A 23,965-nucleotide genomic window follows, 5' to 3' on the forward strand; every position below is an offset into this window, starting at 1 on the left:
CTGGGTAGATAATAGTGTACCAAAGAAATGCCCACCTGTGCTGCTTGCAACAAAGTATGCCTTTCTGAGAAGTCTATAAACAAGAGAATTTCTTTCTGTCAACACTAGAGGCAGAGAAGTTCAAAAGCAAGGACACTGTGGTTGCTTCCAAGTTTTGTAAAGTATAAATAAAGCCACTGTAAAGATTCAGGTGCACTTATTTGGTATTTCACATCTAGATCTTAATCCGTTTGCCACCTGCCCTGGTGCCTGGTGGAAGATGAAGACGTAACTTTAATTTCCAGAGATGCCTGAGTTATGAGATGCTGTTAACTCAATGCTTTGGACCCTCGAGGACAGAGGGGTTCCCTTTAGCTTGTACTGAGTTCTCTTGTGCACTTGGGTTGATCTCTGAGCTTTCTCCCTTGCTCCACTCTTCTCACAGCATGCATCCTCTCCACTGTCGTTTGTAACAAGCTTGTGCCACCAGCATGCTCCCTGCTAGGGTTTGTCTCCCAGCATCAGTCCATGCTCCAGTATTCTCTGGGTTTCCCTGAAGAATCTGTTTTCCTCGTTTAAATAAAGAATAATTAAACTACATTTTAACTGGGTGTTGTCTAGAACAAAGCACTCTTGCTGTTTCTGTTAGTATAACCTTATAACCAATTGAGAGAAAATTCACGGGACTGATCTTCCTAATTTAAGATGGCAAGGTATCTTTCTGTGGTTCTAATATTGCTGGTGTCCTTAAGTAAAGGTGTTTTATTTTTACATTTTGGGGAGTGCCCTGGCACACCTGTAGAGCTCAGAGGACAGTTCACAGGAGTCAGTTCTCTCCTTCCACCATGCGGGTTCAGATGATCAAACTCAGGTGGTCAGGCTTGGTGGCAAACACCCTTACCTGCTTGATCTATGTCCCCAGCCCCTGTAGAGGCTCTTAAAGCTTTAGTCCTCACGGTCCATTCTCCTCTCCCTATCACCTTGTTTGTGGCTATTATAAACAGAGTTGTTTCCACTTTATTGTTTCTCTCCAGTGGTTATGTGTATATATGAAAACTATTGATTTGGGTGTATGAGTTCTGCTCCCTCTCACCCTATTGAACTCTCTTTCTGCTTCTAGTAGTATTTCAAATGGACTCTCTCGAGGGTGCCACGAATGCAGCCATAGTCTAGTCAGACAGCATTTGTATTACCTGCTCCTTCCAATTATTACACCTCTAACTTATTTCTCTTGTGCTGAGTGGTAGCTTTAACGGATACCAAATAATGGAACTCCCCTGGGCATTCTTCTAAAGGCAGCAGAAATGCCTCCAAGTTTCCCCACTAAGCTATGTGTTTTGTCAGACACTGGCTCCATTCCCCAGCCATGATCATCTTTCTCTATTGTGTTCTAAATACAACCTGTATTGTATTTTATCTAAAGTCATGGTTTTTTCGGATGCTGGCTCTGGGTCCATGTTCACAGTTATCTTTTTGTATTGTAGCTTTACATACAATCTCATTTCACATTTTTGGAAGAAATGAGTAATACTGTAAATTTAGTAATGAGCTATACTGCATGTTTAGTAAGTAGTAATTTATTTAGAAATTTTTAAATATCTCTAACTGTGATTTTCTCAATCAAATGTGTATGTTCAACATAGTGTTTCTGTTTTCTATAGCTCTTCCTCGTGATATTCTATAGGGTCTTACTTTTACTCCAATTTAGATTGTGTTTTTTTTTGGGGGGGGGGGTTGGGTTTCGTTTTCTTGTTTATTTGTTTGTTTTTTGTTTTTGTTTTTTGAGATAGGGTTTCTCTGTATAGCCCTGGCTGTCCTGGAACTCATTTTGTAGACAGGGCTGTCCTTGAGCTCACAGAGATCTGTGGTTGATATATTGTGTGCCCCAATAAACTTATCTGGGGGCCAGAGAACAGAACAGCCATAATATTAAACATAAAGATTAGGCAGTGGTAGCACACGCCTTTAATACTAGCATTCTAGAGGCAGAGATCCATCTGGATCTCTGTGAGTCCAAAGCCATACTGGAAACAGCCAGGCATGGTGACTCACGCCTTTAATCCCAGGAAGTGATGGTAGAAAGCAGAAAGGTATATAAGGCATGAGGACCAGGAACTAGTGCAGGTTAAACTTTTAGGCTTTTGAGCAGCACAGTTCAGCTGAGATTCATTCCAGGTGAGGACACAGAGGCTTCCAGTCTGAGGAAACAAGATCAGCTGAGGAATTGGCGAGGTGAGGAAGCTGTGGCTTGTTCTGCTTCTCTGATCTTCCAGCATTCTCCCCAATACCTGACTCTGGGTTTGTTTGTATTAATAAAACCCTTTAAGATTCCTGCTACAGCGATCTGCCTGTCTCTGCGTCCCTGAGTGCTAGGATTAAAGGCATGAGCCACCACCGCCCAGCTTAATTGTGCCATTTTTTAGATTAATTTATTTCATTTTATGTACATGAATGTTTTGGTTACATGCATGTTTCTGTACCTCATGTGTGCCTGATGCCTGGAACTGGAGTCATAGAGGAGCTGCCCTGTGGGTACTAAACCCGAGTCCTCTGGAAGAGCAACAGTGCTCTTAACAACTGAGCCACCTCTCCAACCCTTAATTTGGGCCATTTTAAGAGAAAATAGGTCGACCAAAAATCATGTGTCAAGTTTCGCACAAATTTTCATTTGAGAGACTATGGCAGCATTCTTTGACGGAGTAGATGCTGCTGGCACCACACCCAAGACCCTCCAGGGTTCTTCCTCTTGCATTGCTGCTCTATGCACTGGCTGGAAACTGCTCATAGCTACGTCTTCTGACAATTGCCTTGGCCAAAGGCAGCCAGTGCTCTTGGAATACCTGTAGCTGACATCTCACACAGAGTACAGAATCTCCCAGCCTTGCCTCAAGGTACGACAACCATGTCCTATCCTTCATATTTCAGAGTTTTCTGTCAGGTCAACCTCAGACTACAGCAAAATCTCCTCTTCACCCAGCTTTCTGCCCTGTCCTGATTTACTATGAATTACCTCCTAGAATCTCCCACTCAGCCTCTGATTTGGGCTATCCTGACCTAAGACACATTATTTATACAAAGCATCATTATGGAGATTACAAACACATGGGGATATGCTCAGCTTCGAGACCCTTTTGCATTGGACATTAACTCCACATTGTAGGTATCAAAGACTAACAAACTGGGAACCAGCCAGGTGGTGGTGGCACACACTTTTAATCTCAGCACTTAGGAAGCAGAGGCAGGCAGATCTCTGAGTTTGAGGCCAGCCTGGTCTACAAAGCTAGTTCCAGGACAGCCAGGACTACACAAAGAAAACCTGCCTTGAAAAACAAAAACAAAAACTTGGAACCAAAGTATCACAGAGAGAGTGCATCTCATTTCCAGGCAACAATAGGTGACTTCTGCCCACTTATGCCACCTCATACACCTTTAACTCATCCACAGGTACTAAAATTCACAAGACTTGAAGACTAAATATTTTGGGTTTTAACACAAGCAGGATCTTCATCTGATAAAGGGTGGAGAGTACCACGTCTTACAAAACTGAGGACTCCTCTTCGATTATTCTATTCCTCTATACTAGAACCATAGGATGAGAGACTTAAGAAAAACTTGTTTTCTTAGAGGCTACAATACAGCTTGTATTTCTAGTAATTTTTGTTTATATTTTTGATATTGAACTCTATTTTCCAACTCATAAAAGAATAATGCAACCAAGTCACCCCTCTGCAGCATTTGAGGGGAGAAATGACAAGATGTCTATCTTCTGTTCTCCCAAAATTGAGACTGCCAGCCTTGAACTCAGCTGACCCTAATAAGAATTTCTATAGTTTTCTTTGTTCTATGTAATTCTTGAGCATTTAATTTTCACTTCTTCCTGTTTTAATTTTCCAATCGTTTTGCTTCACTCCTTGTGTCCTCCCGTTTCTTCTCCCCGAGTCCTCCCTTCTACCCATTTCTCTGATTTACCACTCCCCGATGTCTAGATTCTATACTGCTGCAGCAGCCTCCTGCCTATGACCTCATCCTTCTCCCTCTACTCATCCATGGTGCTGCACTGAGCCCACCCAGGGACAACAATGTCACTGTCCTGATCAAAAGGTTCATTAACAGTCCCATTGTCTAGTATGTAAGATCTAATATCCATCTTAAGGGTGGCATTCAAGTCTGTCTGTCATCAATTTCTACTTGCCTTTTAAGCCTAACAACTACCACTTTTGTATACAAATTTCCCGCTGATACCAAAATGAACTTTTCAGTGGCACGCACGACACACACACACACACACACACACACACACACACACACACACACACACACAAATTAGGCATGTTCTCGATCCTGTCCATGTTTTGTGCCACTGTATTCATTCTACCTAAGATATGCCATCTCTCAGGACCTGCTCAAACACTGAAGTACACACACACAGGATTTTATTTTACAGATCTTCTGCTTCTATACTGTCTCCCTAAATACGTGCTAAAGGGTAGGACCATGTTTTAAGTATCTTTTGTCTCCAGTGTTACTTAGCTTGGTGCTGGCATGTTGTAGATGAGATTAATGAAAAGTGAATCAGCAAATAATGCATTTCTTGAGCCGAGTAATTGTACTAAGTACAGCAGAGCCTGGAGTTGAGCAGCGTTGAGAATTAATGAGGGGCAAAGGGGAAGCAGCTTCTTTTTTTCTACAGCTCTAATTTCCATGGAATCAAAAGAAGCCAGAGCTTCGGGAGCCACAGTGCCTACTCCCAAAGAGCAGGCTAAGCTAGAGTGTGTGTGTGCCAGCCATCTGAACGCTGAGGCACTCCAAAGAAGAGTTAGAAATGCTAGTTTGCATCCCTCGAAATACCTGCTTTAATGAAGCTGGAATCTGAAAATGCTTTCTCCATCAAGAGAGTGTCCTCATTAAGTTCCTCAACAGTCCATGGATCCTGTTAACTCTTTCAATTAGAAAATGGCTCCCAGGCATCCTGGGAGAGGTTACTACTAGCTGGCTCCTGCTGCTCCCTGTAGCTTTAGCTCTTGCTGACAAATGACTGTCAGCTCCACCTCCAGGACCCCCAGCCAGGAGTTAGCCCTCCTAGGGTACAACTAAAGTGAGAGGATTCCTGGACCCAAGGAAAGCTTGCCAGTCATGGTATGTAGCTGTTTTCCACTTTCCCTGGGAAGAAAGTATGAGGTCTTTGCTTGTATTCTCTCTTTGCTTTTCTCAAAGCAGAGTAGCTACGGCTTGAGAACTAAACGTGTGCTCAAATGATCACTGAGAAACTAAATTCCACCACAGGGGAAAGAGACAGTAGGCAGACAGCATGTCCTGGACTCCTGAGTCCTTTTAAGAAATGGCTGGAGAGATGGCTCAGAGGTTAGGAGCACTAGCTGTTCTTCCAGAGGTCCTGAGTTCAATTCCCAGCAACCACATGGTGGCTCATAACCATCTGTAATGAGATCCGGTGCCCTCTTCTGGCCTGCAGGGACATGTGTGGAGGGGTTTGCTAAGGAAGAAAGGAACAAATGCATCTGGGGAGTGGGACAAGAGGCTGAGGTGCCCGTTTAACAAATCAAAGTAGACTCTTGCCACCACGTTTTCCCAATGTCCCTCAGTCCCTGCCTATTACAGGGCCCTCCTGGCTCCCTACTCTGAACTCCCCAACCTAGGGATGCTCTTCCCTATATAATCCAGTTATTTTGGTTACAAGCTCTCTCGTACCTTTGGGCCTCCTGGCTGCTACACCTGGTTTCCCTCTCTCCCCTCTTCCTTCCCCTCCCCCTCTCCTCACATGGCTCAGTCTGGTCTTGTTCACTCTGGACTCTCCCATATATCTACAATAAGCCTTCTCCTCCACCATACGTAGGAGCAGTCATGTTCCTTTCCTTTTTATTTCTTTTTTCATTCAGGGAGCTGTCCCAGAGAGAAGCGAGGATAGCAGATTAATCTTTGCAGCCAATGCATACACACATTTTGCCCCGACTCAGGCTTCCATCTGATCCAAGCTGGGGGTGGGAATAGAGACAGAGGTCACTCAGGCTTCAGGATTTAGTTCTCAATGGAGCAATTCTCAACTTAGAACAAGTCTGTATCAAGTACTTCACAAGGCTCTCAGCACTGTTTGCACTTGGAAAAGTAAATCCTATTAAAAATGGAAGGTCTGCTCCACTGGGGGGCCCAATTTGCATATCATCTCTTTAAAGAAATGGTTCATACATAAATTTATCAAAGGATTTAACAGAGTCCGGTAAAATCTGAGGCTAAGCCAGCACTCTGCACCGACCACACACCATACAGAATCCAAAACTCAGCAAACAGTAGTGTGCTCACATACAGAGCAGAGCTGTTGGACATCCCAACCCCACCCCCTGACTTTCAGCTGCAGGACCTTGAAAATCTGCAACAGGGGCTAAAGCAATCTCTAATTACTCAGACTCCTAGGGAGGCCCTTCTTAGAGGATTTCAGGGAAATTCTGGTCTCTGGTCTCTGCTCTCAAGAAATTCACCATCAAAGTGAAAAATGTGTATTCACACTTGTATCCGTGAGGGCAGCAGAAAGAATAATCTTTGACTCATAGTCTTCTGGGGTCTGATCAAACAGTGTGATTCTTATCGGATTTTAAAGATCTTAAATTTAGAATTTGTTTTCAAGATTTCCAGGGAACCGTTTTTGTTGATCAAGTTCCTTTGGCTGTGAGTAAGTGGGCATTGTCTTGTGAAAAATAAGCTATGAGGTGTCCAGTGCTTTTTTTTTTCCATGTTAGTATGGACTATTTGTCAACTCTTAACAGTTGATCTAATTGGGGAAAAAGGTAAAAATTTGGAGATGGCAAAGTGGAGTAAGGAAAGGAGCAGCCCCCATCTCTCTCTCTCTCTCTCTCTCTCTCTCTCTCTCTCTCTCTCTCTCTCTCTCTCTCTCTCTCTGTGTGTGTGTGTGTGTGTGTGTGTGTGTGTGTGTGTGTGTGTGTGTGTGTGTGTGTGTGTAGCTTCATGCCATGGTAGACTTGTGGAGGTCAGAGATCAACCTGAGGTGACAGCCCTGACCTTCCATCTTGTTGGAAACAGGGCGTCTTGTAGTTCGTCACTGCCGGTTAGCTGTCCTACCGGCTCCCAGAGCCTCTCTGGTCCTCACTTCCCATTTCCCTGTAGGAGTGCTGGGGTGACTGATGCAGGCAAGGGCACCTGACTCTACATCACTTCAGGGGATTCAAACTCAGGTCCTCACAGTTGCACAGCTTGCAGTTGATCCACTGAGCCATCTCTCTGACACCTCAAAGAAAATTTTAAGAGGCTGTTCAGTAAGTGTGGCCTCAAAACTCCCTGCTTTTGTCGTGTATTGAGAGTGTTTAAACAACAGGATGATAACTGGCGGTATTTTACAAATGGCCTCTGGCAGTCTTGACGGAACTGTTGTAATTCTTTCCGTTGGTCACCAGCAGAAGCTCACTTTCATAGCTCTATAAATCACCCCATAAAAAAATACATGCTTCTCAGGTTTTATAAGCCCCAAAGACCAGCAGTTGTATGACCCCTAAATAGACCAGAAAGGAGAGAAATAATATGGGGCTGCTCCTTGGGTGCCTCTATGCAGACTAAGAGTTGGGAGGAGATTTGCCTCTCGGACACAGAAAGTGCCAGATGTGTACAGAAGGAAGCCATGCCGCCTGCTTCCTCCCATCTCTCCTGCAGCTCCAGGAGGAGGGAGAAAGCTTTATGATTTCCAATAGGAATCTCCCCTCACTTCCTTTGTTTTTATGAATTTGTGACATTATTCTTAGGTATATGATTCAGGAAGTATAGATTTTTCTATAGGTACCTAAAATCATGTATATATACATATTTATGTATATATTTCATATATGTGTGTACATATACATATATATTTCATATATATAATAAAAATAGGAGCAGACATGTCTAAGGAGACAAAGGGCACTCATGGGTGAGGGAGTGGTGAGAACAGTGAAGATAGAGGATATAGTGAAAATGTATCAAGTGTACAATATATGTTTACAGTAAGATGTTCTTTGTGTGAGCCAGACAATAGAGAGCAGAACCATAAAATGCTGTCTTCTGGGCATGAGTTGGCCATTGCACTCGGGAACTCATGGCAGCTGCAGCTGCCTGTACAGGGCCTGTACAAGAGCAGGCCCATCATAGTCTATCAACGATATGGGAGGGACTCAAGTGGGCTGGCCTCTCCCTGGAAGATATGGACAGTGTGTGGCTACTTGGGACTGAGAAGTCATTGTCTTCAGGGAGTACTCACTGGTGAGTGCCCATGAGCCCATGGATACCCATCCAGCTCTGATTAAACTCAGAGGGTCACAAAATAAGCCAAAAACAAAACAAAAAGACATAAAAGTGGGACAATGGAGCCTTGTCAGAAAAAGTGAGGTTGGTGGGGGTCAAATGGAGATAAGAAAGGGTAAAGAAATTAATGTGATTGGAATGTATTATATATATATAATATTTATATTTTAAATATATTATATTTACATATATATGAAACTGTCAAAGAAACACTTTTAGATTTTCTTAAGTAGTACAGTATCATGTACAATGAACATATACAAAGAGAAAAGACATTTGAAGATTCAGGACATACATACAGACATGTGCCCCTAAAGCACAGTCCCTGGAATGAGATCAGAGCCAAGCCCAGATCCCAAGCAATTGCCATGGACACAGCTCAAAGCTCCTTCTCGAGGCTGCAGCCAATTATGGTAGCCTCAGAGTGGGACTGGTCATTCTGTCTACACTGACCACTCCCTGCTGATAGGGTGTCCAACCTTTAACAGGATAACCTACAGAAGGGACGCACCCCTCAGACACCACTTCATCAGCCCCAGCCCCAGCCTGTGAAATGTGATTATGGAGGGGACTGTTCTGAACTTGACCCTGTGGTGTATCAGAAGCCTTTATACCTATGTGCCCCGAGAGGCCTAAACATCAACCCCATAGCCATGCTCTGCTTTTCACCTTGCTTCTGAGACACAAATGTGTACAAACCACACACTCCTGAGTGTTCCAAACCTCTGAACCTTGTTCTAGCTTCAGGGTTGACCTCTGCTGAGGTATGACACTTTGAAAGGCAAGTGTCCCCACAGTGTTCAAAAGTGTACTGAGTAAAACAGAGGGCAGAGTTCAGCAGGACTCGGAGAGAAAAGTGCATTTTGGGTAGAAAGTGAAGGAATGGAGCTCATCTGAATTTCACTGCTCACAAGGATCCTGAAAGCTGAAGGAAATAAAGGCCAGTGTCTGTAGACCTCACATAGGCACGGGTGTCTCCCCAACATCCTGTATACTGCTAACTTTTCCCATTGCTGCAGCAAAAACCTGACAAGAAGCAACATAAGAAAAGAAGGGTTTATTGTGGCTTATAGTTCCAGAGGCTGAGGCGCATCACGGCAGGAAGGCATACGTGGCAAAAGATGGCTGATCGGGCTGGAGAGATGGCTCAGTGGTTAAGAGCACTGACTGCTCTTCCAGAGGTCCTGAGTTCAATTCCCAGCAACCACATGGTGGCTCACAACCACCTGTAATGAGATCTGGTGCCCTCTTCTGGCCTGCAGGGAATACTGTATACATGATAAATAAATCTTTAAAAAAAAAAAAAAGATGGCTGATCATGCACTCACTGTCAGGAAGCAGACAGCGGATAGGAGGCAGGGCCGCCTATAAAATCTCAATGCCTGTCCCTGGTGACCCGCTTCCTCCAGGAAGGCTCCATCTCCTAAATGTTCTACAACCTTCCCAAACAGCACTACTACCCACTATGAACCTGTGAGGGACATATATTCAAATCCCACTTTGGGCCACCTCTCCACTGAAAATACAGATGTGTCTGCAAGGCAAAGCCCAGGCTAAGAGTCCTTCTTATGCCCTCACCGCCTTCTGCACACCTACTCCCTGTGTACTTCCTTCTCAGTGAATCTCTCAATGAATACACAGCTGTCATTCTGGAGGGCAGGGGCCTGTGGCAGAATTTCTTGGGGGTAGAATTTGGATTGTTATCGCACATGTGACTAAGCCCAACCTCTTCCCTTTTAAGGTCTCAACAAGAACCCCTACAGTGCCCTAGTTTCTCTCCAGAGACAGGTTTGGCTGTAGCTGTCACTCCTTTGTTTCTGATATAAATATTTCCACAAGCTTCTGCTACAGAAAAAGAAAATCCTTTCTTCCCACCAGGCCAGCAGCCACTGGGACAAAACTCAAGGGTGACCATGCTGTTCCCAGTCTCAAGGTCTCAGAATGATGTCTGTCAGCTCAGGACCTAACTTTTGCATGGCTGTGACGATACAGCTGAGAACAATTTAAAGGGACGTGCTATTTATTTTGTTCATGGTTTCAGAGATTTCAGTCCATCGTGTCTAGGACGGCATAATAGAATAGAGAAACTTTCTTCCCAGTGGGCTGGGAAGCAGAGAAAAGAGACTATCCACACTCCCCTTTCTCTGGCACCACCTTTAGTTCCACAAAGGTTCCCAGCCCAAGGGATGCTGCCATCACATCCAGAACAAAACTTCCCTCTCAGCTGGTCATCTCTGGAAACAGATTCATAAATATACCCCGAGGTATGGCTCACAAGTCTCCTAGGTGATTTTAAATATAGTCAAGTTGACAATAAAGATTAATCATCACACCACCGTGAATGTCAGTCAGATAAACACCATGGCTGGTGCTACAGGAAGGTTGAGAAGTTCCCTGCAGTGGGGTCCTTGAAGCCTAAGCTGTCCTGACCACCCTCTGTGTCCCCTAGGCTTGGACACCAAACAAGCGCAGGTCATCGTCCTCTCCTCTGGGACCAAGTGTATCAGCGGCGAGCACATCAGTGACCAGGGGCTCGTTGTCAACGACTGCCATGCTGAAATTGTGGCCAGGCGGGCATTTCTTCACTTCCTCTACACTCAGCTGGAGCTGCACTTGAGGTAAAGGGGCCCCTAGCATGGGCAGGACCAACATGCCTTAGCTAGTGAGAAGCCAGGGAACTAGGTCATGGAAAGGAGTCCCACAGCCAGCTCAAAATGTGTCATCCACTTATCTTGGCAGATCCCATACATTGTAAGTAACTGCGCACCACATAGCATCTATTTTTATTCAGACTTGGAGCACCCTTTGAATACCACACAGACACTGAAGTGTTAAATTACCAGATGTCTGCATTACACTCAACATCTCACTTCAGGAAACATGCTGTTTGCCTACAGGTTACATACACAGGTTACCACACGTGTGCCCACAGGCATAGACACACAGGAATACATCTTGTCATGGCTCATTCCATTTGGTTATTTTTCAATTAAAACATTCGGCCAGCCACTATAGCATCCCTCAAACAACAATTTCCTCTATGAAACACAGATATCAACTAGACCACAGGGCACAGCCATCCCTGGATCTTACAGACCTTCAATAAGCTATTTACCCAACCAGCTACTCCAATATAAATTCAATGGGACAAGATAACAATGCAATTTCTAGGAGCCACCTACGGATCACAGAAGTTTTCTCGCAAAAAAGTGCAACCACCAAAAAGGGAGAAGACAAGACAAGGAAAAACATAGAGAAAAGAAGTTGAAGGACAGAGCGAGGGAGAGAAGAAGAGAGAGGGAGGAAGAGAGGGAAGGGGGAAGAAAAGAAGGAAACACGACTTTGCTGTCTCTCAGGAAATGGGAGTCATTGCTCTCTGGAACCATAATTCCATTGATTGAACTGAAAGAGTGTTTGGTACAATGTGAGATGACTTGAATCGATGCGCTTGCTCCCTGGCAAAAACTTTCATTTCAGCCATGGAAAGGCGCCAGGTTGACAATGACACCTCTGCTCAATTCTGACAAAATCGTATCCACTTTAAGCAGGACTCACAGTTCAGTTATTTCTACAAAGGGAAGAGGGCTCCCTCTGCTCCCTGGTCAGTTTGGGTTTGAGAATTTCTCAGCCAACATAGTTTCTTTGACAGATCAGGGTTCTTCGTGTTTAGTAAGGTTCATCTCTCAGGGGCCCAGCTCATAAATGGGCTGTCATTTATTTCCTGTCACCAGTCCTAATCTCGGGGCCAGGCTGCTTTCATTGTGCAAACCAAAGGTAAATGGCTCTCACAAAAATACACAGTGGCCATCTTGATGTAGGCATTCAATACTTTGTAGGCCTTGTCCTACATAGTCAAGTCACCTTGTCCTGGTGACTTCAGTTCTCCTCACATCCCCACAGAACCAAATACATTCCATTCTCTAGACTTCTAGATTTCAAATCAGGAAATATGACCAAAATCGTGTACACTTGTGTGTGTATATGTATGCTTGTATGTGTGTATGTTTGCACATGGAGGTCAGAAAACAATCTCAGATGTCATTCTCAGAAGCCATCTACCTTGTTTGTTTTGAGACAGGACCTCTCACCGACCTGAAAGATAGGATAGTCTGATTGGCCAATCAGATAGGATAATCTGATTGGCCAGTGAGGAATGGCAATCAGCTCAGTCTCTCTGCTTCCCTGGTAGTGGGATCAGAAGTGCACGCCAGCAAGCCTGGATTTTTTTAAACCTAAGTTCTAGGAAACAAAGTTGGATCTTTATGGTTGCCAACCAAGCCATCTCCTAAGCCTGCCACATACACTTTAACAAGGATTTTCTAGAATGAAGAGGTGCTAAGAAATGTGCTACAATGCTGGAATTTCTGATGTTCTAATGGCAGCCATCAGGAAAAAGCAGGCTGTCACATGAGCTGGAATCTCTCTGGAAGACACAATAAACTCCAGCAGAAACCCAGGTAGATTTGATCATGTGGCACTTCATACACACTTCTGAAGCAAGCTAGTCCCAGTAGTTGAATTGCTGTGGGTCTCTTTGACAGAACATTCATTCCTTGCATCTTCCAGCTTCCCTTTTCTTACCATATGAAACAGGGTTCCTTGAACCCACTAATAACGGCATCTCAGAGGGGCTTCAGTGAGTGGCTCATTCACATGATCCTGTTAGCATGTATAGAAGTCACACAAAAGGGAAAAAGGCCTAATATATGCCAAACAGACTCGAATAAAGGCAATACTTTAATACACTCAATTAATTTTTATCTGAGCCTCTGCACACCACATACCAGCATGATATATTGCCATATCAGTTCCAGGAGGCCTAGTGAAAGGTCAAATGGAATAGGCAAGAGCTGGAAAGCTCTCAAAATGTGGGGAAGAATCTCTACCGACTACCCAACTTCTCAGTTAGAAATGTTCTCCAGTTCCCTCTACCTCCTATATGTGTCACAGAAGATAATCCAGTCAACTTTGCCCAGACTTGGATGCATTTTAGGCACTGCACAACTATCTGGAAAAGTCAAAGACAGCCACACCCCATCCCTTTTCTGCAGGAGGGTACCAAAAATGGTTGCAAAGGGCCTCAAGAACAAGTAAAGTTTCCCTTAATGGGTCTGGCTCTGCACTGGGGGACCAAGACTGCATGCAGTTGCTCCCAGGGCTGTGGAAGAAGAGCCACACATGATGGAGGAGTCCACTTGGGCACAAGGGAAGAGGTAGTCGCACATGAGCTTGTAGTAGCCTCGAGGGTTTCCTGGGGACACTATGTTCATTCTGCTGCCTGTGAGATCTCAAGGCCCTGCAATGCAGAATCCATCACCAATGGGGCAGAACTAGTACAAACAGCAAGAATGATGGAAAGCAGACTGCCAGGGGCATGCTGAGGGGTCTGGGAGAAAAACCACAGCTCAGTTGTTCAGTACCCATGTGATATCATCCCTCCTTGGGAAGGCAGGGCTGCTGAGATGCAGGGTTAAGGGCTATGAAGAAGGTTTTCCTGAAGCAAGAGCATGTAAAGTCCCAAGATTAGGAGGCATGAGTTTGTTCTAGATCTACCCCGAACGATAAAGAAAAAAGAAAAAAAGCCAATTCTGCATGGTTTGGCGTTTCTGCCTAGTTTGCTAGTACCCAAGTTCAGACACTGTTTAAAATCTCTTTTCTCTCTACTGCACACACTAGTACCCACTGAGACTACTCTAGTCAGTAGTGTCCCAGGATACTCCATGAACGGGGCCTCGCAGATACAGAGGATTATGGTTTATAATGATAGGTACTGGCTTGTAAAAGATAAACTTAAAACGTATGGTTGGAGAGAGAGAATTCAGTTTGTAAAGTGATTCTCAAACAGAACAAGGACCAAAGTGTGACACTCAGAATTCATGCCTAAAAAGAAAATGAAAAAAAAAAAAAAAAAAAAAAGCCAGGCATGGTGCTACATGCTTATAATCCCAGAGTTGAGGAGGCGGAGACAGGGAGACCCTGAGGCTCACCAGCCAGCCTAGCCTACATGGTGAGTTCCAGACCAATGACACACACACACGGAAGAGAGAGAGAGACCTCAAGTGTGAATGTTCAGGGAGGGTGGAGATGGAAACATTTCTGCTGATTGTGTTTGTTCCCAGGTAGTTTTACTGTGGCCTGTCCCCAAAGTGTCCCAGCAAGGGGCAACAACACAAGAGCGTACAGGGGGTAAAAGCTGGGGAACCGCTGACTCCACGGAACAAGACAAAAGCACCTATTGGGACATCTTCAGTTCTTTTGTCATAAGTGACCTACATCCTCTTTGTGTCCATAGCAAACACCGAGAGGACTCCGAGAGATCAATATTCATTCGTTTAAAGGAAGGAGGCTACAGGCTTCGAGAAAACATCCTCTTCCATCTCTATGTGAGCACGTCCCCCTGCGGAGATGCCAGACTCAACTCTCCCTACGAAATCACAACAGATTGTAAGAAACCACATATTTATTTGCCTTTTGTCAATAAACAATGCCAGACCAGGCTTCCTCTGGCTAAGCTCTGTCCCAGGCCAGCTGGGCCAAGGCATCTTGTGTGTAGTGTGGATGGATAGCTGGATGGAAGTGAATCATAGCTACAATTAGATACCTCCAAAACCTCAGTCTAAAATGCTCAGGTCATTGGCAGAAAAGTAGTTTGGGGTCTAAAATTAGCTATTTAATTACAATGGCACTCTGCTTTGTTTTACTAGGTCAGACATTCCCTATATCCCAGGCTGGAAAATGGAACCAAAGAGAAAGCAAATGAGAATTACATGGGGTGAAAGCAAACTCAGACTAGCTCTTTTTGCCTTCGTTTGCAACTTGGGTGAGAAAGAAACTCAACTTTTGCAACATAGCCAGGGGCCAAAGTGTAGTGTCCATTAACTTAAAAATCCATTGCTAAACCCTTCTCAAGGACACAGTGCCAATCCTCTCCATCACCTCTGTGCGTTTCCAGGATGGAGGACAAAGGTGGGTGTCCACACCTCTTGGAGATACTGGTGAGACTGTCTTGACCACAAAAGAGAAAAATCGAGGACTCTCACCTTCTCTCTTAAATTATGCCATATTCTATTATTGTAACAGGCATACATCTTGCACTTATTTGTGTGTATACCACACACATACACTCACACACTCCTCCAAACTTTTTCTATTTCATTCTTTCCTTATTTATTTGTATGTATGTGGTGTGTGTGTGTGTGTGTGTGTGTGTGTGTGTGTGTGTGTGTGTGTGTGCAGACATATGTGTGACACAGTGCACCTGTGGAGGTCAGAGGACAACCTCAGCATCCATCTTCACCCTCCACTTGGTTTAAGACAGGTTCTCTTCTTTTTTGTTTGTGGTTGTGTACACCAGGATCACTGACCCCTGAGCTCAAGGGAGTCTTCCCAACTCACTCTAGGAGTGCTGGGATTGCAGGTGTATCACATTGCACACAGCTTTACATGGTTCTAAGGGCATAAACTCAGGTCTTCAAGCTTGCACAAAGTGCCCATGACATACACACACACACACACAGAGAGAGAGAGAGAGAGAGAGAGAGAGAGAGAGAGAGAGAGAGACTCTGAAAGCTTGAGAGAGAAAAGTGCTGGTCTGTGTGATCTCATGTTCTATTCCCATTTCTCTTGACTCAAGGCTGTGTCTACTATGATGTTGGCCAGGACACCACCACCCTCCTCACCCTCCTGTGGGCAGTTCCTGTAGTTTCTCCGATAGTGTGTTCCCTTTTCTGATTCTCGCTCCAGCTTGGTTCTGCCATTTGCTTTCTAAAGCATGTGAAATGTAGGGAATACCTGCCAATCCCTCTCTTAATGGGAAAGCAACAGAGTTGACAAGAATGAAAAAGAACTTTTTTGAACAAACATTCAAACTGAGAGTTAGACAACTAAGCTAAATATATATGGGTTTTAAAGACTCATATATTTTTTTCTTTATTTCTTCTCAGTGGCTTCTTTGTCTTGGTGAACATCCCCTACACAAGCCTGGAATACAGCAGGCATTTGATAAATGTTCTTTTTTTTTTTTCCTGACTTTGATGATTAGACTATAACCTCACCCACAAGGGAAAAAGAGAGTTAGGACCAACCCTTAGTAACCACGGAGTGTGATATGTTTCCACTGGAGACTTCCTCTGAGCACAGGGCATGTTTGATGGCTTGATAACTTTATTAGAATTAGATCCCTTTCATACACATATATTCCCTTTATTTTTGCATAAAGAATTTTATGTTTTATCTAGCTCAAATGAACCCCAGAAAATGTTAACTCTATTTATATAGAAACACATAGACACAGATTTAGTTTTACTGTCTGTGCTTGGAAGAGTTTTCTAGGCCTGTGTGTTGGCTGTTTGCATGTCTCTGGGATAAAACACCTGGCAAAGGCAACCTAAATGAGGAAGGATTTGTTTGGGGTCATGTTTTCAGAAGAGTCAGACCATCATGTCAAGGAAGGCGTGGTAGCTGTTCACAGCATGGCTACCAGGAAGCAGAGGTAGAACAGAAGGCAAGCTATAACCCCAAGGCCACATCTCCAGTGACTCTCTTCCTCCAAAGGCTGTACCTCTAATTTTTCACCAATGATACCATGGTATTTCAGATCCATTAACAATTACTTCAGTAGTCAGATCAGAGCCCTCATAAACTAATGGTCCCTGGAGATGTGCTCATAGATACATCCAGACTATGTTCCACTAACCCAGATGTTCCTTAATCTAATCAAGTTGACTATCAAATTTTGGGTAGGTAGGGAAGTGGGGAAACTTGGGAGGAGTTAGGAGAAGGAAGTTGAATATGATCAAGACCTATTGTCCAAAATTCTCAAAGAATTAGTAAAAAATGAGAAAAAATTAACCATCACATCATACTTCTTAGGCCAGTCATAGTGATGCATGTCTATAAGATATGTTGAATAGGCAGAAGCAGGAAGGTCACAAGTTTGAGGCCAGGCTGGGCCATGCTTTGGGCTGGAGAGATGATTCACTGGGTAAAGTACAAGCATGAGGGTCTCAGTTTGAATCCCTGGAACCCATGTGAAAAGGGAAGCCAGGTACATTTGTAAGCCCAGGGTTTGTGATGATGAGGCATCCACACACCTGAGCTCATGCACATAAACACAGAGAAGGGGAGGGAAGAGGAGAAGAGAAGTGGAGAAAAGGAGAGAGAGAGAGAGAGAGAGAGAGAGAGAGAGAGAGAGAGAGAGAGAGAGAGAGAGATTAAAAAGGTAAAGAAGGAGCTGATTCATTTCTTAATAATATCCATCAAGGTAGATCTACACAATACTAACCTGCCCTAGAAATGTATGAAACTTGGTCTGTTTCCCAATAGCTCTTTGAAACATTTGGAGTTAGCTCTAATTTATTCAGCTTCCTCCTTGGCCTGCATAGCCCCAGCAGGAGTTAGGAGAGGGCTAAGTGAGGACCACAAAAATGTCGACCCTGCCTGAGGCCTTGGTCCCCTGTGGGGACCATTCTGGCTCATTGGGTTTCCCGTGTCTCTGTACATCAAGCACCAAGTGTGCCTTCTCAGCCCTCGGTTCTAACTTGCAATGTCAGTGGTTTAGAAAAGCAAACAAATGCATTCTCAGAGGCCCCCTGAGGTTCACTTGCACACACAGATGTCTTTTATTTCATGGTGCTTTTAAGAAGTGGCAGGTGCTGGTAGGAGGAGAGAAATGAAGTCTTTCCCTCACAGGGTTGCTGTGAATATGGCAAGCAAAGGGAAGATGCTCTTGCCTGCATGCCTCTAATGTAAGCTGGTGTCTCCCGACCCACTGGGGAGTGCAGAGGAGGTAGGCACTTGCAGTCTTGCAAAGTGGACTCATCAGCTAAAAGCCATGCATCATTTTCCCCTCGTCACTCCAAGGTCAAGGAAAGCCAACTACCTGCTGTCCTCTGAAGGAGCCTTCAGAGAGACTGCTCAGCATCCCTCACGCCTCCTGAGGAAGGCAGATGCTCTCAGGAGCAGCTTCCTCAATTTCCACCTTAAAGAGATTGCCACAACTCTCCCCGCTGTCCCCTTGTACACTGATTTTTTTGTTGTTGTTGTTGTTGTTCACCTTTAAGGAGGGCTGGACTGCTGGATAATGGAATTCAAGTGATCAGGTTTTTGCTTTTAGGGGCTCCTTCGAAGGCCAGCAAAGGACCAAAGGCAATAGTGACAATCCCCTGCAGGAAGATTTGTAGAGATACTGTGATAACTCCAGTTAGCACTAGTTCTAGAGGTCCACAAGCTGGCACCATCCACTCCCTACAAGTTAGTTTGCAGAAACTCCAGCCTCACAGCAACGCAGCTCAGGGTCTGTGTCCCTAATTGAAACACTGGGAGCCATCTTTCCCGACCCCAACCATCAGTGTGGTATTATTATGTACAGAAGCTGAGGAGCACAAACACACTCAGCCAGCTCCAGTGAGCTCATCATCTGGGATCTAAGAGACATTCCAGAGCAAAGGAAGCTCCAGGACAGGGCTCTGGCTCCCTGAGCTTCTGTCACTGCCAGGCACAGTGGGCTAATGGGACTGATGACTGAAGCTCTTTGTCATTTATTCCCACTTTGTCATTAGGTCTAACATAGCTATTGCACAGCTCCTCAGCGAGCCTGCAGTGTGCTGACCATTATCAACCCATGACTGTGGCAGGGTCATTCGTTCTCTCCCTCATGCATATATACACATATGTATCTCATGCATATAAACACATGCACCTGAGGTCATATGTATATAACATATAACACATACTTGCACAAGCCCATGTGGTCATATGTTGTGATTTATCAGAGTCTACGAGCACAACTACAACAGGACTATAAGTCCAAGAGACTTAACTACGTGGCATAGATTGTCCTTCTTTTTAATTAGTATAGGAACACAGAGCAGAGCAGCCTAAGGAAAAAAAACTACAGTTTTTGGGTTTCAGAGTGGGTTGTGTTTGTTTGTTTATTGGAGTTTTTGTAACGGTTTTGTTTGGCTTGGTTTGGTTTGTTTCCTTGAGACAGGATCTCATAAATCTCAAGCTACCCTCTAATTTGCTTATGTAGCCAAAGATGGCCTCAAATTCCTGATCCTCTGTCTATTTCTCCTGATCTGCTGGTACATGAGTGTACCTCACACCCAGTTAATGTGGTGCTGCAATCTAGCTCAAAGATTCATTCATGAAGGGCAAGAACTCTACAAACAAAGCAATATTCCCAACACTTTCCAGAGTTTTGAGCCATTATTCTTAATATGTTTTAAATTAAAACATAATTACATCATTTCCCCACTTCCCTTTTATCACTCCAGGCCCTCCCATTAATCCCTTCTAACCCCTACCATGTCCACCCTTACATTTCCAAATTGATAGCCTCTTTTTCTTGATTATTATAGAGATAGATAGATAGATAGATAGATAGATAGATAGATAGATAGATAGATAGATAGATAAGTAGATAGGTAGATAGATGATAGAGAGATGACAGATAGATGATAGACAGAGATAGATAGATAGATAGATAGATAGATAGATAGATAGATAGATAGATAGATAGATAGATAGATAGATAGAGATAGGTGATAGACAAATGTATAAATATTATCTGTTGAGTTTGTTCTTGCACAAATCTATAAATAAAACCTGAGTCCATTTTTGTTGTTTATGTATATATGTTTTTTCGTGATTATGTGTATATGCCACTTTGTATTGGATAACCAACTGTGCAGGGGGGGCCTCATCCCTGGGAGAGGCTAATTATTCTTTCAACAGTCATTAGTATTAGTTGCTTATAGTTCTTTGTCTAGAGATGGGAGCCCATGATATCTGCTCCCTTCCATGTTAGCTTATCTATTGATATTGTCATTGTTTGGGTCTTGTTTATGAAGCCATTTCTCAGAAAGGCAGTCTCACAGCAGACTTCCTGGTATTGTGGCTCTTACAATCTTTCTGTCTTCCTCTTCTGTTATGTCTCATGAGCTGCAGGTGTAGAAGCTGTGCTGACTGCAGATGTATTCATTGAGTCTAGGTACACATGACCCATTCTCTGCATTGTGTCTGGTTGTGGTTTCCTCTAATGGTCTCCATTTGCTGTATAGAGAATCTTCTTTGGTGAGGAGTATTAACCACACCTATCTGTGGGTATAGGATGAGAATGTAGTTGGCAATTATGCTAGTCTAGCAAAGTGACAGTAGTAGATTTCTCTTCTAAGACACATGATCTCATTATTCCCAGGTAGTTGGCTAGGTTTCTAGTTAACAGGCATGATTTCCCTCCTGCTGAATGGGCCTTAAATCTTAGTCATTGGTTGCCACCAACATGTGAATGCCACTATTTCACCTTTACAGCTATCTTGCCATGCTTATCATTGTTGTTCATTGTGTCACAGCTATGTAGGGCTATTAATTGCTTCCCTCCCTTGGCAGCTATTATAATGCTGTGGGAGCTAGAGCTTAAGATGAAGACTTTTAGGTTGGATGTAGCTCAAATCATCCAAGTCCTGCATCCAATGTGTATATACCTTCAGCAACAGGTGCTTGCCTTCAACCTGTGAGGTACAACCAAGGGCAACAGCAATAGCCTGAATTGCCTCAGAGGTCACTCTCACATAACTAGAAAGCCCATGAAAGAACACAGCCTGACTTAGAATTTCTAGGAGGACATATCCAGCTCCCCAACAGCACAGAGTAACTTCCTTCTACCAGAGACCTTTCTAGCTCACAGCTCAGGAGGTTGCCTAAGTCCCTAGAGCCCTATGGGTCAAACTCTAGATGATCATACCAACTCCCTGAGGCCACATTCAGGGTTCCCAAGTCCAAAAGACAAGACAAGGATCCTGGTGATATCAACGAGCCCTGATTTCTTGGGATGTCTGTAAATTTTCTGTGTTCCCATGTTTTACTTATACCCCAGCATCTATATAGATCAAAAGTCTTTAAGTACAGAACCAATGGCAATGGGCTCATAATATTTAGGGAGATGCATTGTCTGCAAGCTTGGGAATGTATTTGGTTCAGTTGTTTCCAATCATGGTTTACCTATAGGGTCACCTGAGAAGTTTTTTTTGGTTCCTGTCACTTTTCCTTTGGCCAAGATTCTTTTTCAGCAGAGGTGAATCTTATCATCAGTCATGTTTCAGGTCACTGGTTTAGAACTGCCTTAAATCACACCCTGACCAATCCGGTCATTTGTTTCTTGCTTAGTAGAGAGGCCTGCAAGGAAAAGACAGTGACAGAGTGTCTGCCAAGGCCACACAGTGCTCTGTGCAGGACATGTGACTCCCAACATGGTGTGCTACATGCAGCAGAAGGGAAAAGTTGCTTCAGCAACAGCCTCTGCATGGCAGAGCCACTTGTTCCTCTCAGAAAATTCAAAGCTGCTCAATCCTGTGACTTCCTCTGGTTCTAGGCCAAGGTCCATCAAAATGGAGAGAAATGCCTAAAAGTCACTTCTGGATATGATACCTTTGTCAGACGCATAGCTGCAAAGATTTTCTCCCATTAGATGAGTTGTTCCTTCACTCACTTAACTGTTTCCTCCACTGTATAGAAGATTTTTAATTTCATGAGGTCCCATTTGTTGACTGTTGGCCTTATTTCCTGAGCAACTAGGGGGTTCTATTTGGAAAGTCATTGGCTATGCCTGTATCTTGATGTATTTTTACCTACTTTTTTCTCTGACAGTTTCAGAAAGTCGGGTCTTATCTGACAGTCTTTGACCCATTTGGTTTGATGTTCACAAGTGGTGAGAGATACTTTCATTCTTCTGTGTGTCCTCTCTCTTATGGTTCCTGGAGCTAACATGGCCACATAAAACCATGCATGGATTTATTAAATGAAAGTGGAAGTGGAATTGTCTAGAGGAATAAAAGGGACTAGTGAGTGTGAGGAGGCACAGGAAAGGGGGTGCAGGGGAGGAATAGGATGAGGAATATACTCAACACATAATACACACCTTTAAGAAACTTTTTCAATAATAATAATAATAGGTTGTATGAGAGATCCTAAATGTAAGAGAAGAATATCAGGACCCACACACTTCCTCATGGCTGAACAACTTCTGTCTTCCTTTCAAATCATCAGTAGCCTCTTTATTAATCCCCTTTCATTAACTAACCTGGCAAACTCAATTATTCCCATCACTTTCCAATGATCTAGCATATTAAACTCTATAGTAAATCTTCTACAAGATGTCATAAAATAGCAAGATTCTATAATATAGGTATCTACAGTGTTGTGCTAGGTGCCTAATGCAGTCAATCTAAGCCAGTCACATTTATTGTGCAAAAGGGCAGGGTACAAAACTGAGACACAGTCCTGTAGGCAGTTGGGGATCTAAAGCATGGGTCCCTAAATTCCTATCTTCAGATGTCCTACTGAGTCACAAAAACATGTTACACAGGATCATGCTCATGAACTGTAGAGTAATACATTTTCATAGTCTCATAATGCAAACAAAACAAAGATCACCTACATAACCACATGGTAACTATTAGAGGTTTTATTATAGTAAACGATGGCCTACTTCACAAATACACTTTCTAAACTATGTTAATTGATGATAACTTGAATTTTTTAATGTAGTATTTAAAAATGCTTTCTTTTTTATACCTTTGTCGGGGGGTGGGAATTTTTGCTTGTTAAATTGTTTTGTTTCTAATTTTCAATTCTAATCTACACACACACACACACACACACACACACACACACACACACACACACAATTATACCATTGGAGCAGCCATAATATTTAATTAGTTGTCTCACCACCCCTTTTGAGCCTCTCCTGAAAATTCAATAGTCTCCTGAAGAGTTTTTAAAGCATACTACCACTCTAACTTCCTTACTATCAAACCAAAAAAGTTAATAAACATAATAACAATGGGGCTAGTGGTCTCTGGATATAAGAATTGAGTAGAGTGTTCTAATGGACTTGAAATTATCTATGGATACATGACAGGCAGGATTTTAAAGTTTCACATCTTCGTTGTCTCAAGAACAGGTTCAATCCCCTGCTGATTATTTAAGGTCAATCCCCTGCAGTTGCTGGTTAGATTGGCATTTTATTATACTTGAAGTGGCATCTTCAACTCCCTCCTGCCTCTTGCAATTAGCCAAGAAAAATCAGAGTGGGGGGAAATGGTTTGTAGGAGCTCACCAGCTCTTCAGCTCACCCTGGGACTCAGCGGACTCACCAGGGAACACACTAGAAAAGGCAAAGAAAACACACCTGGGAGCATCTCCCACACCTGGCTCTTAAGGTGAAATTAATCTAACCTAAAACTTAGAGTTGACTCCTAAAATATATTGTAACTCAATTCAGGATTTTTTTATTGCTTGACATTAACAGATGGTGAAAATTTAGAAAGCTTTTAAGCTATAATGGGCAACTTTCAAGGCCTGGAAAATTTTACATAGTATCCTTGGAGAATATAAGGACAGCATAATTGACAGAAGTATAGGGACAGCAAGTACCATATCCCCTGGAAATCTACCTCCCAAGTGTGATAGTAAAGTCCCTTCCCTTTGGACAACACTATAGAAGTTGTATTGCTAGCTGCCCCATTCCCAATTTGCTATCTGCCACAGAAAGTTAATGTTGGAAAGGACCCCATCTGAAGTGTGTATTAGTTCAGGATTAAACCCAAGTTATGTCGAGTATTTTTGAGTCACATGAACTATTTTTATTTTGTTCAGTTTTATCACCAGTATTATTGTCATATTC

At 43.4% G+C, this 23,965-nt stretch overlaps 1 protein-coding gene across 2 annotated transcripts in view; it reads left to right on the forward strand.

Moving 5' to 3' along the window:
- The window catches only part of Adarb2 (adenosine deaminase RNA specific B2 (inactive)), a 532,528-nt gene that overhangs the window by 465,743 nt on the left and 42,820 nt on the right, over positions 1-23,965 (forward strand). For both annotated transcript variants that reach the window (XM_006987845.4, XM_016006368.3), the window contains exons 5-6: positions 10,727-10,895; positions 14,570-14,721. In XM_006987845.4, coding sequence (XP_006987907.1) covers positions 10,727-10,895; positions 14,570-14,721 — 321 coding nt within the window. The remainder of the gene's footprint in view (positions 1-10,726; positions 10,896-14,569; positions 14,722-23,965) is intronic.

The sequence above is a fragment of the Peromyscus maniculatus genome, chromosome 5, assembly GCF_049852395.1.
Source record: "Peromyscus maniculatus bairdii isolate BWxNUB_F1_BW_parent chromosome 5, HU_Pman_BW_mat_3.1, whole genome shotgun sequence".
Classification (NCBI taxonomy): domain Eukaryota; kingdom Metazoa; phylum Chordata; class Mammalia; order Rodentia; family Cricetidae; genus Peromyscus; species Peromyscus maniculatus.